The sequence below is a fragment of the Petromyzon marinus genome, chromosome 43 (assembly GCF_048934315.1).
Source record: "Petromyzon marinus isolate PM22_M1 ecotype Great Lakes invasive population chromosome 43, UKy_Petmar_22M1.pri1.0, whole genome shotgun sequence".
NCBI lineage: Eukaryota > Metazoa > Chordata > Hyperoartia > Petromyzontiformes > Petromyzontidae > Petromyzon > Petromyzon marinus.
In genome coordinates, this window is record NC_133709.1 from 16,569,080 (window position 1) to 16,587,603 (window position 18,524).

The following is an 18,524-nucleotide window of genomic DNA, read 5'->3' on the forward strand; positions in this document are numbered from 1 at the left end:
ATACTACGATATGCCGTATCACATGAGATACCGTACGTTGCTAGGATGTGCCGCACAGTCCTACGATATGCCGTATGATACTACGATGTGCCGTGTGGTACTACGATATGCCATACGGTGCGACGATGCGCCGTAGAGATACAGGTCGGTGACACAGTGGTAACACTGGATATCCGTAAAAATAGTGGACATCTCAGAAAAAACAGCTCATCGGATTCCTCCAGCGTAAATAAATATTCTGATTCTGAACGCTCGTTGCCACACGGCAAGAGGGGCCTGGCTTCGATTCCCGATTCGGGTGCCTCTGTATGGAGTTTGTAAGTTCTCCCCCTGTTCTGCAGTTTGAGTGTGAGTGTGCAAGTGTGCAGAGTTTGTGTGTTCTCCCTGTGGCAGAGGGAGTGTGAGGGTGCGGAGTTTGTATGTTCTCTCCCCGCTCTGCCACTGCGAAGCAGCGAGCTTGTCTCTGTGCGACTTGGCAATTTCCTTGTGGCTGGGACCATTCGCATATGTTATAATGAGCTCTCATTAGCCATAGTTCAGTGCTGGAAAGCAACACTCATTATCTCCTTTTTTTCCACACAGCAGTGCATGCATGGCTTTAATTGCACATCCATGCTCTAATTGAACATGCACACTCATTACAATCATGGCATCGCTTAGCATAATTAGTTTGAATCACCTTTTGTGTGTGTTATTTTTTGCATGCGTTTCATTATTGGGCTGCAATGCACCTCTTGCACCCGACTTTCCTGCTGAGTGAGCAACATAAATTACTTAATAAGATTCATTCACCCGGTGCAAAGCTTGTTGATTTAGGTTTTTTTTCCACATCTTTGTTTTTTCAGCTTCCAACTACTCGATTCATTATTTTCAGTTGACATAATAATGATGTTGTGCTAAAGGCAATGTTGCCACAAGTTAACTGACAATCTCCTGAGGTAGCTTGGTGGCACAGAGAGCTGTGTCAGCATTGGGCCAGTACAGATGCCATCCTGTCTCTTACAATAATATTAATACTCACATTTATATATCGCACCCGTGAAGCAACACACGATCTTGTATAATGAGTTTGAGGGTCACGGCCCAGTCACCATTGGCTGCATCAACGATACATGGTATATATAAGGATGTTTTTATTCCACCTGATTGTGAGTGTCTAATAGTGCAGCAGCAGCAGCAGCCATGGGATCTGATAGGGTAGCGAGGGTTGGTAACGCGGAGGTGCGGCGGTGACAATCTTTGACGCCGCCCCCCCCCTCCCACCGCTGCCCGCCCCCGCCCGCTCGCGTCTCGACCCCCCCGCCCCTCCTGCACAGATGAGCGAGGAGTGGGAGGCCGTGGCGTGCGGCAAGACGGAGGACCAAGTGTTGATGACGGAGAAGGCTCGCAGGATCCTGCACACCCTGCCTCCGCGGAGCCTGGTGCTGTGAGCGAGTGCCACCGCACAACCCCCCCGTGGCTCGTCCGACCCCTCCGTGCGCTTCGATAGCGACGTCACAGACATTCCCCCCCCCCCCCCCGAACGGCAAAGTGAGCGTTGACGTGCCAGGGTTTTTTCCGAAACGGCGGCGATTTGGTTTTCCCGCCAAATCCCGCGCCGGCGTTCATTCTCTAGGTTAAGGTGTTTGTGGGAGTATTTAAATGGAGAACCCCGTAGCGGGATTGTTAACTGTAAGTGTAATGGGTTCAACTGAGTCGCAGACGTAGACTTGGGGGCAACACATTTATTCAGTTCCAACACACGGGGTAACTTTCCCCTTAACAGAATAACAACCTATGGTGGTGACCACCAGGCTAACTACACTAGTTACAACATAACTGCTACTACAGACCGGGACCAACAGCTTTGGCCCGGGTCCACGTGTTGGAGACTCGTTGAACGGAGAACGTAGACAAAGGGTTTCTTCCAGGATGAACAACGACCCCGGTGGTCCCTCTGGGGACCCGGCTTTTATTCTCTGTGGCGTGGCCGGCTCTGCCCTTGGCCTCGACCACCTTCCAGAATCCTCGGGAAGGATCTGGGTCCCAATCACGTGACCACCCCTAGCCCCCTTTTTGGGGCACCTTTGTCAATTTAGCTGGTCACGTGTCCGCCCGGGTCAACCAGAGTGCCATGGCCTCGCGTAACCTCATCCTTTGGCCGGCACCCACACACCCTGTCCTGTAGGGGCTGGCACTGCACGCCAAGCGGGGTGCCACCCAGCGCTATCGATCAGCGCTCACCGGGCCCCTCTCGCGCCGGTACTACACCCACACCATCGTGGTATCCGCGATGTCGCTACACCACACGCCGTGCCCCTCTAGGGCCGGCACTGCACCCAGCATGTTGGCATCCAGCGATGTCTCTACATAAGGAAAACATAGTATAAAGTCGCTGACTTGAAAGGATGTTGAGGATTTGTCGTTGGCTGTTAATGATCTCAGTGCCGTTTGAAGCGTGTCAAAAAACATTCCGTGAGTGATTTCCTGCTCGCATGAGCGTCGAGGTCGTGCTCTCCTCCTTTTTACAGCCCTGAGCCATCTTCTTTGGTTCTTTCGGTAAAGTCACCACGTAGAATGAGAATAAAATAATAAATTAATAAAATAGCACAATAAAATTCTCACGACGTTTCGGCCACAACACAAGTGGCCTTCTTCAGGTGAAAGGAACAGACCTGTCGGGACGACAGAGCTTCAATGAACGTTGTTAATATTTGTAGCGTCTTTTAAGCTGGTTTAGAGAAGTGAGGCACCTTGACAAAGGTAGTTTACATATCAAACAGGAGAATTTAGCATTGAAATAGCTGAGTGATTAGCTTGTGACTGGTCACAAGCTAATCATTTGCTGTGAGAATTTTATTGTTTTATATTTTTATTATTTTATTGTTTCCCTTCTACGTGACTACCGAAAGAACCAAGAATATGAATCCCTGCAGTCACGAAAGCTTTAAATCAATACATAAAACTTGTCACAAAAACATGAATCCTACATTTTAACTATGATATAGGAAATAACATACACATTTGCAGAGGTACTCACCGGTCCGTTGTAGAGCATTTTAAGTTGATTGTAGGGACACAGTGGGTCCGTTTAGATTTCAGTATACATTCGTACAGCCTGCCGCTATCGCCACCACTTGGCAGCGTCCTGAAGCTCCCGTAAACAGCAACAACAACGGATCTACGAGAAGCCCACGGCAAGATGCCAGATGGCTGTTGAAGGACGATTCGTGTTGACGTCCTATGGCAGACGCTGGTTGTTAGAGCATTTTGCTGCATGTCTCAACGTGGAGTGGCGGCGTGTAGGTCAATGCTTCCGTAAGCTGATATCGGGCGGCACTGCCAGCGCTGACAGGGGAGGGGAGATGCAACATGGACGACCCCATGCACACGAATGCACTGTTAAAGGAGCATCTGCTTAAGCCAGTGATCTTCATTGCAAGGCCACCGCCGGCCACTGGCGGCCCCTTTGGTGGCCTTTAGCGCGGCCCCTCACGTGCGGCCCTTCCCGACACAAATACACAAATATTGAACAACGCCCCCCCAATCATCATCATCGTGCTGATGTCACAAACTTCCAATGGTTTCAAATGATGTGACGGTCCTCGGACTGATGATGTCTTATCGGCGAGAGTGCCCCCTCCCCCACCTCTGAAAGTGAATGAAGAACACCGGCTTAAGCGCTTGTTTGCGTTGGAGGTGTTTGTTCTAAATAGAGCGGCGCATCCTTTAAACACCGATGAGTAAACCAGCTCGCCAAATGTATGTTGTCCCCCCCCATGACACCGGGTAGTCCCAAACCACAGTCTTCGCGACCCCTGCCAGCCTCCTCCACGCATCGTCGTCTTTCCGCATTCACCAATTTATCTCTCCCCGTTCAAGTGCAAGTTAATTCGTCACACGCTTGCACGTGCCCGACGATTGTTAAACGCGTCTCCCGCGTGACGCGCTCGGCAATCGGCGCTGTCGCCGTTATTAAGGGCCGATTTACGACTGAGATCTAGAGTGTGTGTCGTGTGTGTGCGCGCGTGTATGTGTGCGCACGTGTTCCATGTGGTGAGCGCTAGTGCAGCGGTTAGCGCACCGCCCTACGATCCCAGCGACCCGAGTTTGATTCCCGCTCATGGCCAACACCAGTTAATTATTCGAAGCGGTCCTGGGCCTCCCGTAGGTCGAGTTGACATGTAAACATCGCCACTCGGGAGAAAGTCAGCCGGGCGCGGTCCTGTCCACCCACCCCCTTGTGTGCCGTGCCGATAACAGCACTTGCCCCAATAGTATGTTAAGGCTACACGGGGGATATTTGTCTTTGTATTCCATATGTGTGCATGTGTGTACATGTGTCACACATGCTACTCTGCATTGTAGCTCCTTTGAGAGTGGTCAGTCCACTGAGGACTATTTGTATAAAGATATTTAGCTTTTTAATATTAGCTTTTTTAATAAAAAAACAACATTTGTCTGTCTCAATGCTAGGCACTTTATTAAAACCAGTTTTAACCGAAAGCATCCGGCCAAAAGTTTTAGCAAATTAAAAATGTACGGAAAGCTTTACGTATTTTGCAAACATGATAGGGCAGCGCCACCTAGCGATACGATTTTCTTCGGCAGAAAATGTACATGTTCAGATGTTTAATATCATAATTTTTTTTCGCTTGGCCCTGTGTGGCTCACAAAGTCAAACTCGTAGTCAATCACTCTGCTCGCTAACATGGTTCACGCACTCGTGCCCAGCGGTGGGTTAAATCGCTTGTTTTAACGGCAACATTGGTTGAGCCCCCTGTCACTTTCTACAAAACTGTGTGGCCAAAAACTCCATGCAGGCCGGTGCTGTGGGGCACATGGTTGGTTGAAGTTCTTTTAAACCAGGGGCCTGTGTGTCCAGGAAAAAAAAAACTGCGTAAATACTCCAATAGAAGAAGCTGCTGCCTTCAGCCGTGTCGCAAGCTTCTAGCAAGAGAGGAGGCCGCTGTTGCCGAGCGTCGGGACGTGTCTGCACGCCGGTTGGCCGAGCGCGTTGCAGCTATGGTGACCAGCTCCCCTTCGGGATATTCCGCCAGGCACTCGGCCACATGTACAAACCCAGTGTGGACCGGTACATACGTACATGTGTATCTAAGTCTACGGATCTCTGTGTAAGTCTATGGATGTTGAACTTCTTTCACATCGTACGTAGCCAACCATGCTAATCGTAGGTGCGGGGGGGGGGGAAGGGCAGCAAACTAAACAGAAAAAAAGTTTTTAATAAATGAATTTTCAATCGAGATTATTTAAAAGTGCGTAGCTCCAGTCGCTTGCTAATATGGGAGGAGCTGTTCCAGACGGCTGCAGAAGCGCACGTGAAAGTGCGTGATGCGGTGAACGTCTTTGTTCGATGGCCAGCCAAAAGCCACTGCGAAGATGGACAGGGGTTTGGGTGATGGTCCATTCTCATTTGACGCAATGAGAGTTGATCGGCAGGTCGCATGTGACGAGCTCAAGTGTGGGTACCCATCTATGAAACTTTTACATTTTTTTTTATTTTGCCAGGTAAGGCCCAACCTGGCCACAAATGATAGCGCTCAACAAAGTGGCTTATCGTGTGGAAATTTATAGCAGCCAAATACTCCAAGCACATGTTTCTAAAAACCTCTTCCGAGACATCTGGCCAGCGAGGAAGAAAGAGTAGGCCAAATACCCTCGAGAGGGGGGTGGGGGGGGGGGTGACTAGAGGAGGCAGTGGCGGGTGAGCAAGACATGGCCGGGCTGCACCTTTCCTTCAACCATCGTATATCCACGCGGTGCCTGGGGGAGTCTTCGTGGAATTGTGACCTCTCCCTCCTCCCACTCCTGGCATTTGTTGGCAGTAGCCAAGCGACGCGGCTACCGTTAAACCCCACGTTCTGGATGCCAGCCACGTGCCCTGGCTATAATTAATCCCGTTTCTGAAGCCAAATAAAACACATCCCGTCGTCTCCGGAGACCGATTTGCGTCACGGGAATGCTTTATGTCATGGCCCTTTGCGCCGTAAAAATAGATACGCTGATGTGTGAAGGGGGTTGTGATCATACAGGGTCCTGCGCATTAACTCTGTTTAAGAGCGGTGCAGTGTTGGGTTCTCTGTTTTGGGCCAGCCATACAAAACGGCCCAAGGCACACTTGGTGAAACGACGGCCCTTGTTCTCAACCACCTCCCCTCCTGGCCCCACCTCTCAATGTTGTCACCCGTTGTTTGCCGCCAGCATTTTCCCTTAATGACCACGGCCACCGCCCCGATCCCTTCCCTTAACTCTTCCTGCGAGTCCGCACGGGAGCGATCGGCTGCTGCCCCGCCAACGTGGTCGTGCGCAGCCAAATCGGCTCGATAAATCTCGCGCGTCCCCCTCCCCGCAAGCGGCCGGACGTCGACGCGTCGGCGGGCGATTCGCGTCGTGCAATTTCAAAGAGCGACTTCTAATCGTGCGGCCTCCGGTGTGGACCCAAACCCCGCCCTCTTCTGTCTCAATCTCTTGAGCAAATCTCACCTGGTACGAACGGTGCTGATGGTTTTGGTTTTTTTGGTCCGGCAGGGTGCTTTTGAATCGCATTTACTACGCATCTTACTGCATGTATCCCTCCGCTGCGGAGGGTGATGAGGCCGTGAGCCCGCGCACGATGCCCGCCCCGGAGAGAGGTGCGTTTTAAGGTTGCGCTGCGCCCTGCTGTTGCCATCGCCTGTTGACGGTGCTCCCTACTGGGACCGTGAACGTCTTTCGTTCGCGGCTTCTTTGAGAAACGGGACGGTGTTCCTTGCCGCTACCCCCGGGATCGGAATATTTATACTGCAGGAGGAATTCGGTGAGCTATAAAGCTCTTTTTTTTTACAGATGTCCAGTCGGGGCGGGTAAGCACGTTACAACAACAAACAGCGCAAAAACACGTGATAGTAGTCCAAAGTACAGGAAAGGTCAACAAATCGCCCAAATGCATACCAATAAAACTAAAAACATCCCCATCCTACCAGGCAAAGGCCGCTTCCATTTCTTACTGCCTCTCTTTTTTTTTTTCCCCCGACGGTACAACCGAGCCAGCCCGGGTGTGGCTCCGCCAGTGCCAGGTTTGCTTTTCCACTGCAGAAACTGAACCGTGCCGCCGACGTCACGTTTTGGTGAACTCGTTCCCGGACCCGCCCGTGGCCTTGCTTGGCCCACAATCCATCCAGACGTCGTGTGTGAGGCGGGTGGTAAATGGGGGGAATGAGTTGTGTCGCTGGGATTGGCAGCAAATGGCCCCAGCAGGGGAAGCTACGCTGCGCAAGTTTCTAAATCCTGTGCTCGCCTTTTTTCTACGCTTGCGGATATAACAATGTAAAACATTGTACGTGTTGCATCCTCCAACGGCCAGTAGCCCCATGAGATGCATGATTTTCTCTTAACAACCCTCGCAAAATTAAAATAGCAGTGCTTAACATTTGTACTTATTGTGAATAGTTTACAGAGAGAGAGGACGCTTTAGGGATCGACTATTTTCTGGTAATGTACTAAGTGGTTCGGGCTAAGATAGTACTGGAGTGGAATGACTTTTGCCCATTTGTTGGTGAGCTGTGTATTTAATGCTATGTGTAGGGGGCCAATTGTACTGTGTACATTTAATGATAATGACGCATGCTGACACGTGTAAGTTAAAATGTTAAGACTGTGTATGAGACTTAAGGCATTTTTTCCCCATTAAAAAAATATATATTGCAAAATGATGAAGCTATAGTATGGTTAAACATAAAACTTGTTGAAAATGGTGATTTATTGTACAGGATGCGTGTTCTTTCAGTAAACAAAAGGGGGTTGGGGGACGTTATAATGTCAAGTGTCGGGCAACTGCTAAAATTCATTGACAACAATAATGCCATGAACGTTAGAAAAGTCTCTACAGAACCAAGAATATTGGTCAACATTGGTTACCGACCCACTGACTCATGAACGCTATAAAGCTACAGATGATAAAATATTGAGTGGCACATCCACTCAATTGAAGCGGTGGTAGCGCGGGCCAGCGGAAGCGTGGCCAGCGCAGGCCAGTGCAGGCTAGCGCGACCCAGCGCCAGCGCAGGCCAGGGCCAACGCGACCCAGGGCCAACGCGACCCAGCAGTAGCGTGGCCAGCGCCAGCGCGCGGGCCAGTGGTAGCGTGGCCAGCGCCGGCGCGTTCACCGCTTGTTGCAGAGGTTCACGGTTCGAATCCACAGCGGCCATGCCGAGGAGGAGATTGCATGCTTAAAGGTTTCGGATGCACCAGGAAACCACGGCACGACGCAGACTATTTGGCGATGCTGCGTTGGCAGTGGTGCACCAGTACGATTAACGAACTCGTCAACAATCCTGCCTTAAATTCTTTAATTCGGGCACTGGCCCCATGAATCACATTGTGTGTTATCACCGACCATTGCCCAGAACATTGCCTGTATATATTTTAAGGCCAGTGTTAAGTTAGCTGTGGATATACTTACTAAATTTTACCAGGTAAGGCCCATTGAGCTAGTTTGTTTTAAGCGAACTGGCCACAACTCAACAAAAGTGGCTGATGTTAAAATGTATATCAGCCAATTACTCTAAAACATGTGATGTTGATTATAAATGAGGAGAGAGACGTGCAAACTCCAAATATACAGCAGGCGTCAGGGTTGGAATCGAACCCACGATCTCCCGTCTACCAGGCGAGGTAGTTAACATGTCCCAGCCACCACGGCATCCCAATTGTTGAAACTAATGCCACCAACTTGAAAAACACAAAAGGCACCTTAAGTCTGGGAAAATAGGGAAAGTTGTTTAATTCACAGAATTCCACCCAATACATTCACCAAGGACAAAATGACAGTTACCACCATTCCATTACCCAGCGTTGCGGAGTGGATCCAGATGAAATAACAAAACAAGGAAAATGCAAGACATGCATATTAAATTCGCAAATGTATTGTTTCCGCAGGTGGGGTGACGACGTTGAGAGTGCCCTCTTTGCATTGCTCATTAAAGGAATTGGTTTACTCGGGGGGGGGGGGTGGGAATCTAAATTTCGCTGACCCTTGACAAGTGAGGATCGGCTATGAAGCCAGCGAACACCTGAAACAATTTATTTTTTCCTCAAGCGCGGTTAATCCACAAGCCAGATAATGCACCTAGGGATATTCGAGAGTTGCTGTAAGCACCGAACACGATTTGAGTGGATGTTTCCCTGACCGATGTCTCCTGGCGGTGGCGCTCTTTCACGGACTTCCCACAACCTCGGAGAATTTCCGGGGGGTGTACTTCCCCTCCTGGATCAGCTTTTCCCTCTGCTGGAGGATCGCTTTCATCCGGTTGATCTGGAGGCGACACAAGGAAAACGACGCAAAGCGTGTCACCTGCGCATGGGCGAGGGGAGTCGGTGGATCACCGAGAGATTTGGGGAAACTCCCAAAACGCACTGCTGGGTGGACATGCCCCGTCACCACCGGGTGACGACCGTACAGAACACGTGTCCACGCACCCACCTGTGTGGTCCTTTTGAGTGCTTGTGTTATGCGGAACTAATTTCGGACAGTACGTAGCCAACCCCGCTAATTGGAGGTACGAGGGAGACAAAGGTGGCCGGGCGTGGTGCTGGCTACCCAAGCCCCCCCCCCCCCCTCATGTGCCACAGTGCCGACCTTCATAGGTGCTGCTCGCTCACAGCACTGGGCCCAAACAGTCTGTAGAAGACTACGGGGGGGATCTGAGTGGGTGAGCCTGTTGGGAGTGACTACGAGTGAGTGTAGTTGGGTGAGCATGAGGTTTCTAGAGTGAATCGACGACTGCATGCAAGTTGGGTGAGAGAGAGAGAGGGATCTGTGGTGGCTCGGAGATATCTACCTCGCCTGGTATACAGGAGGTCGTGGATATCGATCCCAACCCTGACTCCTGTATATTTGGAGATTGCATGTTCTCCCTGTGGTTGCGCGGATTTTGCTCCGGTTTTTCCCTCGCCATTTAGAATCAACGTCACGCGTTTCGGAGTATTTGGCTGCTGCTAAGAAATGTCCGCTACTTTGTTGAACTATCACTGTGACTAACCAGGTCGCTTCTGGGCCTTGACTGGTAAAATAATGGAAAATAGTTTAACACGTAGGCTTTTTGCGACCAATATCCTTAACAGATGTTTGGGTTAGATCGTGTGAATGTGTCGTGAAACCCGCTACCAGCCAACTAGCAAGGTTTGTGATGTGGACAAAATGTGTCAATTCGTTCCGAGTTCACACCGGTGTGTTGGAGAGTAAACCCACGACATTCACAATGGTTTACGCTCCAACGCACCAGTGTGCTGAACTCGTAACTAAATCGGCACGTTTTGTTTTACGTGACGAAACCTCATTAAATCGGGTGTCTTGGCGGGTTGAACGACACATTTCTATTCACGTGGTCTAACCTAAAAAAACAAACCTCATGGATAATGAAAAATAGATGGATGAATAAGAGTTCTTAGAAGACGAGTGCGTACGAGCGCGCGGTCACCACCCTGCCACCCACTCACCATCTTGGCCTTGTACAGGCACTCCTTGTAGTCCTCGATCTCGGGCTGGCACTCTCTGTTGGCGCGCACCGTGCCTAGGCCGTGCGAGCAGTCGATCACCTCCTGCTCGTAGAGATGGCAGCGGCCGGCACGTCGTGCCATGTTGTCCTTGGAGCGCACCGTGAAGAGTTGGTCAAACTCCACGCCCAGCCACGCCTTCACGTCGACGAACGGCATCGTGGCTTCCTAGCCCGGGGATCGCGAGAGAGGGAGAGAGGCGAGCTCAAAATATCAGAAGCTTGCGATGGACCAGCGGACGGTCACAGTTGCACGTGCACACTGAAAGCGATTAAACATACTTTTACCTTGCCAGGTAAGGCCCCACTGAGCTATGTGGCTCTTTTTTTTTCAGAAGCAACCGACCGCTCAACGAAGTGGCCTATAACGTGAACATTTATAACGGCCAAATACTTAACGCGTGTTCGTTCTGAGGGGAAAAGTGCAAGCGGCCACGGGGAGAGAACAAGCAAACTTCAAATATACAGCGGGCGTCCGGGTTGTGATCGAACCCACCACCACCTCCATACCTGGCGAGGGAGTTAACATCTCGCCATCGCTGTAGGGTTACTGAATGCAGCACGCAGCCATGTCCCTGGGAGGCTCCGCTCGAAAAAAAATAGCTGGCAGCTAATGACTGCAGCCCAGCCGACATTTACACAGCCACGCCCACTCATGTAGCCCCTCCCTCTGTTTATGTGACCCCTCCCACTGCTCAGGTAGCCCCATCTGCTCAAGGTGAGCATGAGGCCAGAGGATTTAGTTTGGGAGGCGGGGAAGGGGTTGTAGAGAAACAGCAGCGTGAGTGAGCATCACAGAAAGCAGGAGACGCCGACTGATTAACGCATGCGAGCGGGGGGCAGAGGAAGGAGAGACCAGAAGACATGCATCCAGGGGGTGACGACAAGAGTGAGGTGCATGAACGCGCCACCAGCGACGTGCGATAAACTTCTTCCGCACCGCACGTAGCCAGCCGTGCTCGTCGGAGGCATGGAAACATTTCTCCCGCGCAAAGTGGGAGCAGGCGAGAGGGGAGATCGGTCGAGGGATTGGTGGAGTAGAGAAGAGCGAGGCAGGCAGGAGAGAGAGAGAGAGCGACATTGGAGGGATCGAGGAATGGGAGGAGAGGGTGCGATTCGAGCAAGGGTGATGAGAGGCAGGAGAGAGATTGGTTCAGAGCGAACTGGGGAGTGAGAGGATCGAGTCAAATCTGTGAATGACGACAAAACCAATTGCAGCAGAGCCTTGAGTGCAGCGATAATACACAGACGGAATGAACAACAGGCAAATGTGTGCATGGAGGCATGAGAATACACAGACGGAATGAACAACAGGCAAATGTGTGCATGGAGACATGGCCATCGGCCTTATGCAGACCGCTAACCTCAACAGAACTGCGTTGCCATTCTAGGCCACCAACTCAAGACATTGAGATAACGTGGTCAACCAACATCGATGACCGTTCATAATAAAGGTTTTGGGGTTAGATCGCGTTATTTATAAATGTGTCGTAACCCTCCACCACCCGACACGGCCAATCAGCAAAAAAAAGTGTCACGTTGACAAAAGACAAATAATTCACTACTTTAGCCCTCCGGTGTGTTGAAGAGTGAATCCACAACATTTACAGTTTGAGTACGACGTTTCGCTGGTAAATACATCCAGCATCATCGGGCATGTATTTATGTATTTACCAGCGAAACGTCGTACTCAAACTGTAAATGTGGATTCACTATTCAACACACCAGTGGGCTAAAGTAGTGAATTATTTGTCTTTTGTCAACGTGACACTTTTTTTGTTTCTGATTGGCCGTGTCGGGTGGTGGAGGGTTACGACACATTTATAAATAACGCGATCTAACCCAAAAACCTTTATTATGAATAATATTGGTCGCGAAAGCCTACGTGTTAAACTGATCGATGACCGTACTGATGAGTCCTAATGAGCGCGAAACCAAGAATTGTAGATAAAATTGGTGCTTGATTTTTCTGGAACGAATCACACGCGTGCAATGCCAGTGCGTGTTGGGCACTACTCCAACCTGACGGACAACAGAGATCGAGTACCACGGGGTCCTCTTGATCGTCTGATGACCCAATAATCACAATACATTGGTACGTTTGTGAGAGGGGTGAGTGAGATGTGAGAGGGAGGTGAGCCTAAGAGTGGTGAGAGGGAGGTGAGTGAAGTAAGGGTGAGGTGAGTACCATTAGGGAGCGGTGGTCGTGAGTCAGGTGAGCGTGAGGTGAGAGGGGTGAAGTGAGCGGGGTGAGTGAGGTGAGGTGAGAACTGTCAGGGAAAGGTGAGTGTGAGTAGGACGAGTGAGTAAGGTGAGGGTCAGGCGAGAGCCGTCAGGGAGATGTGAGGTGTGGTGAGTCAGGTGAGCGTGAGGTGAGAGGGGTGAGGTGAGCGGGGTGAGTGAGGTGAGAGCTGTCAGGGAGATGAGGTGTGGTGAGTCAGGTGAGGGTCAGGCGAGAGCTGTCGGGGAGATGTGAGGTGTGGTGAGTCAGGTGAGGGTCAGGCGAGGAAGGGTTGATTTCGTCTGCTGCTTCATTGACTCGATCGTGTTCACGTCTCTACGACCGCGAATTACCCCGTTATCGTGCTGGGTGCACTGCGCCTGGTTTGTGTCCACGCGCTATTGTTAATGTTTTGTTCCTTAAGCATAATCGTCGTCGTTCTGGTTATTATGTTTGGCTGCACCGCTGATGCGTTCTGTTCCGTTGTTGCCGATTCCTCCACACGGATCGCTCTGATGTCGCTGTGCTTTTGCTCTCGGCTAAACTACGTTTTTTTATTTCACCAGGTAAGGCCCACTGAGCTATGTAGCTCTCTTTTCAGAAGCACCACGGATCCCCCTTGCAAACTCGCTAGGCCAACTGGCTAAATAGGACTGTCTACGTCAGAATTAAACATTGATGCAGGGTGGGGTGAGCGAGGTGAGGGTGGAGTGTGGTGAGTGGTGAGGTGAGTGGTGCGTGCGACGGGGCTGGTGACCCCTCCACCTGGCACTTTATTTTCTACCAAGCACCACGGTGGAAACACAAAAATCAGCACAATCATTAAGGGCCTTCATAATAGTGGGAGGGCCCGGGTAAAGCTACGTGGCCAGGAGTCTGAGCCATTCCATGTTCACCTTGGATGCTGCACGGATGCCCTCTGGCTGCCACATTATTTAACATCATTTTTGACCACGTAGTTCGAGAAGCTTGCCATGGCTGTACCGGAGGAATTACCATCTGGTACCGATACAATGGGGGGCTGATCGATGTCTGGGTGGGGTCGAGGGATGGCTCCCTATTGGTCAACCATGTTAAGTATGCTGATGATATGGTGACTGCTACTCAGAAGAGGAGTTGAAGGCGCTGAGGCTGGAGCGTGCCACTAAGAGGTGGGGTTTTATACCATCAGCCTCACCAAAACTAAGCACTTGCCTGGGTATTTTGTGCCACCACACACTCCACCCCCTCAGCTCCCCATTGGTGACGGAGTAGTTGTAGAGAGAGTGTAGAGTTTCCCATACCTGGGCAGTGTGCTTATGACCAGCTCCGGATTGACAGCAGAGGTCTCACTCCGAATTAGTCGAGCGGCAATATCTTTTCATCGGTTGCGCAACGCTGTGTGCAAGCTACCTGGTCTGTCGCTCCACACGAAGCTTCAGGTCTTCTCGGCCCTCCCTCTATGCTTGTGAAACGTGGACCCCTCTAATGGAACATCTGCGCCGGTCATAAACATTCAGGCTGGCATGACTACGATCCATCCTGGGTTTAACCAGCAGGCTGGATTGTGTGAGGAGCTCACAAATCCTTGAAAGATCTGGACACATTTCCATCAGTGAGCTCCTCCGGCAGGCAAGTCTGCGTTGGCCGGGTCATGTAGCCCGCATGCCTAGCCACCGCATGCCCAAGCAGCTTCTGTTTGGCAGCATAGAGGGGGCTAAACGGGCGCGGCACGGGCTAGAGAAGAGATGGAGTGATGTGGTACAGGAGGACGTGGAGCTGAGTGAACCTGCCGATGACCGGTACCAGCGGTGTCAAGATCGGCCTCTGTGGAGGCTCGTGAAGAACGCTACTGGGCAGTTGGAGGCAGTCGCCCTCCAGCAACAACGGAGGGCTGAGGAGCGACGCTCACAACAACGAGCGGAGCGCCGGGCGGATAAAATGCAGCATCACCAGTCATCTCAGTTAGCCAACCCATGGCACCTGCTGGGTCTGTCCCGAGATCTCCTCCTGTCAGCAGCGAGGCCTTCCGACACTTCACGTGGCCTCAATGTGCACCTAGCCTGGCACAGGCACTGTGGTGACGTCACCGTCACTTGTTGACCGGGTGATTGAGGTTAGGGAGAGGGGTGTGGTGAGGGCGAGAGTGGGTGAGTGAGGGAGAGGTGAGTGTGATGAGGGTGGTGAGGGTGAGTGTGGCGAGGGTGAGTGTGGTGAGGTGAGGGTGGTGAGTGAGGTGAGGGTGGTGAGGGTGAGTGTCGTGAGTGTGTTGTGGTGAGGGTGAGGGGAGGGTGAGTGAGGGGAGGGTGAGTGTGGTGAGGGTGAGTGTGGTGAGGGTGAGTGAGGTGAGTATGGTGAAGGTGAGTGTGGTGAGGGTGAGTGAGGTGAGGGTGAGTGAGGTGAGGGTGAGTGTGGTGAGGGTGAGTGAGGGGAGGGTGAGTGAGGGGAGGGTGAGTGAGGTGAGGGTGAGTGAGGTGAGGGTGTGTGTGGTGAGGGTGAGTGTGGTGAGTGTGGTGAGGTGAGGGTGAGTGTGGTGAGTGAGGTGAGTGAGGTGAGTGAGGGGAGGGTGAGTGAGGTGAGGGTGAGTGTGGTGAGGGTGAGTGTGGTGAGTGAGGTGAGTGTGGTGAGTGAGGTGAGTGAGGGGAGGGTGAGTGAGGTGAGGGTGAGTGTGGTGAGGGTGAGTGTGGTGAGGGTGAGTGAGTGTGGTGAGGGTGTGTGGTGAGTGTGGTGAGTGTTGTGAGGGTGAGTGTGGTGAGTGTTGTGAGGGTGAGTGTGGTGAGTGTTGTGAGGGTGAGTGTGGTGAGTGTTGTGAGGGTGAGTGTGGTGAGTGTTGTGAGGGTGAGTGTGGTGAGTGTTGTGAGGGTGAGTGTGGTGAGTGTTGTGAGGGTGAGTGTGGTGAGTGTTGTGAGGGTGAGTGTTGTGAGGGTGAGTGTGGTGAGGGTGAGTGTGGTGTGGTGAGTGTGGTGAGTGAGTGTGGTGAGGGTGAGGGTGGGTGAGGGTGAGTGTGGTGAGTGTGGTGAGTGAGTGTGGTGAGGGTGAGTGTGAGGAGGGTGAGGTGAGTGTGGTGAGGGTGTGCTGAGTGAGTGTGGTGAGTGAGTGTGGTGAGGGTGAGGGTGGGTGAGGGTGAGTGTGGTGAGTGTGGTGAGGTGAGTGAGGGTGAGGTGAGGGTGAGTGTGGTGAGTGTGGTGAGGGTGAGTGAGGGTGAGTGTGGTGAGTGTGGTGAATGTGGTGAGGGTGGTGAGTGTGGTGAGGGTGAGTGAGGGTGGTGAGTGTGAGGTGAGTGTGCTGAGTGTGAGTGTGGTGAGGGTGAGTGTGGTGAGGGTGGTGAGGTGAGTGTGAGTGTGCTGAGTGAGTGTGGTGAGTGAGGGTGAGTGTGGTGAGGGTGAGTGTGGTGAGTGTGAGGTGAGTGTGGTGAGTGTGGTGAATGTGGTGAGGGTGGTGAGTGTGGTGAGGGTGAGTGAGGGTGGTGAGTGTGAGGTGAGTGTGCTGAGTGTGAGTGTGGTGAGGGTGAGTGTGGTGAGGGTGGTGAGTGTGAGGTGAGTGTGCTGAGTGAGTGTGGTGAGTGTGGTGAGGTGAGTGTGAGTGTGCTGAGTGAGTGTGGTGAGTGAGGGTGAGTGTGGTGAGGGTGAGTGTGGTGAGTGTGAGGTGAGTGTGCTGTGGTGAGTGAGTGTGGTGAGTGAGTGTGGTGAGTGTGGTGAGTGAGGGTGAGTGTGCTGAGTGCTCTGCCTGCTCACCGGAGCTCGCGTCCTTGAGGCCGCTGTTCGACGTAACCCCTGACCCCACTGTCTGCCGTAAAGTACCACGCGTCACGCAGATCCCCTTCACGACGGCGCTTTTCCGCAGAGCACGTCACTAAAATCGATTCCATCGAGCATCGATTAGATTATACTGTGATTCCAGAATCGATTCCTACTGGCGCTAAACTTCTCATTTGCAAAAATATCCCATTGTTAAACTCGTTTAAAGTTTAAAGTTTTATTTATTAGGTATAGCCCTGTGAGCCATGCGGCTCTTAAGTCGGGTGCAACCGCAACAAACAAAAAACTCCCATCCCATTGTTCCACTCATTAACTCCCATCCCATTGTTCCACTCATTAACTCCCATCCCATTGTTAAACTCGTTAACTCCCATCCCATTGTTCCACTCATTAACTCCCATCCCATTGTTCCACTCATTAACTCCCATCCCATTGTTAATCTCGTTAACTCCCATCCCATTGTTCCACTCATTAACTCCCATCCCATTGTTCCACTCATTAACTCCCATCCCATTGTTAAACTCATTAACTCCCATCCCATTGTTCCACTCATTAACTCCCATCCCATTGTTCCACTCATTAACGCTCATCCCATTGTTAATCTCGTTAACTCCCATCCCATTTTTAAACACATTAACTGTCATCCCATTGTTAAACTCAACTCCCATCCCATTGTTGAACTCATTAACTCTCATCCCATTATCCATCCCATAAGAATTCCCTCATCAAGACTCTGCACCATAGAGCCCAATGCATATCCGACCAGGAACACATAGGCAGTGAACTCAAGCACGTACACCAAGCTCTTAAGGCTAATGGTTATTCCGACTACACAATCCGCAAAGCTATCACTCCAACCATGAAGAAGGACCCTCTTGAGGACCCATTCAAAACCATCACTTTACCCTACATTGCGGGGATCACAAAAAATATCTCCAAAATCTTGAATAAACACAAGATCCAGGTCCGATTCAACACATTACATAAAATCCGTGATCTGGTTCCGTCTGTAAAAGATGTGATTCCGGACATACAGTACCCTGGCGTCTACAAACTAAGTTGCCTCTGTGGTAGTAGTTACATGGGAGAAACCAAACGACATGTCTCGGACCGCATCCGTGAACACAAAGCAGAACTAAAACACGGTAGGACCAACACCTCGGCCGTGGCAGATCACTGTTATAATTCAGTAGGCTCACATGACATTGACTTCTCCAAGACAGAGGTTCTCTGCAAGCCATCTGGCTACCATGAGAGATTCGTCCATGAGGCTATCCACATATACAAACACAGAGATAATTTCAACCGAGAAGATGGATTCTGGCTTAGCAATCATTGGAAGGATTTGATAAACCATTTCGGGTCTTAATTGATTGTTCACGCTTAGGGTGGCTTTCAGACAGCATACATTAATTTTTCGTCTCCCCTCTCCTCTTTTCCGAACATAGATGGACTCGTCCATCTGAACAAACTGCCAAATCGCTCTCCGTGGTGCTAACGTTAAATACAAACCGCCACTTTTTTCAAAAAAATGTTGCTGTGGTTTTCACACCTGATGATGATTGCTTGTGTTGCAGACGAAACGTCGTGAGAATTTTATTGTTTTATATTTTTATTATTTTATTGTTTCCCTTCTACGTGGTGACATTACCGAAAGAACCAAGAATATGAATCCCTGAAGTCACGAAAGCTTTAAATCAAAATTTGAATCTCATCCCATTGTTAAACTCATTGATGCCCATCCCATTGTTAAACTCATTAACTATCGTCCCATTGTTAACTCATTAACGCCCATCCCATTTTAAACGCATTAACTCCAATCCCAATAAACTTGATCTGGAGCTTTTGTGACTGCAGGTATTACTTTTTGGTTCTTTCGGTAAAGTCTCGTAGAAAGAGAAAATAAATGAAATAATAAAAAATAAAAATCATGACGTTTCGATCACAACACAAGCAATCATCATCAGGTACAAATGAATTTCGATTTAAAGCTTTCGTGACTGCAGGGATTTCTCTTCTGGATTTTTTCGGTAA

At 50.7% G+C, this 18,524-nt stretch overlaps 2 protein-coding genes across 7 annotated transcripts in view; one reads left to right on the forward strand and one right to left on the reverse strand.

The window, feature by feature from the left end:
* Positions 1-7,736, forward strand: part of LOC116957788 (myb-related protein B-like) — a 43,584-nt gene extending 35,848 nt beyond the window's left edge. For all 5 annotated transcript variants that reach the window (XM_032980154.2, XM_032980153.2, XM_032980156.2 and 2 more), the window contains exon 17: positions 1,317-7,736. In XM_032980154.2, the coding sequence (XP_032836045.2) occupies positions 1,317-1,430 (114 nt within the window). In that variant the 3' untranslated portion in view covers positions 1,431-7,736. The remainder of the gene's footprint in view (positions 1-1,316) is intronic.
* Positions 7,737-8,736: 1,000 nt separating this feature from the next.
* NDUFS5 (NADH:ubiquinone oxidoreductase subunit S5) lies at positions 8,737-16,605 on the reverse strand. 2 transcript variants are annotated; one of them, XM_032980157.2, is made up of 3 exons: positions 16,467-16,605; positions 10,477-10,701; positions 8,737-9,292 (listed from the first exon to the last, which is right to left on the reverse strand). In XM_032980157.2, exons 2-3 carry the CDS (start codon positions 10,690-10,692, stop codon positions 9,194-9,196), a joined length of 315 nt encoding a protein of 104 aa, XP_032836048.1. In that variant the 5' UTR covers positions 10,693-10,701; positions 16,467-16,605; the 3' UTR covers positions 8,737-9,193. The 2 variants fall into 2 exon arrangements, with proteins under 2 accessions (XP_032836048.1, XP_075929976.1); XM_076073861.1 differs by lacking the exon at positions 16,467-16,605 and adding an exon at positions 14,716-14,739.
* Positions 16,606-18,524: the final 1,919 nt, after the last annotated feature.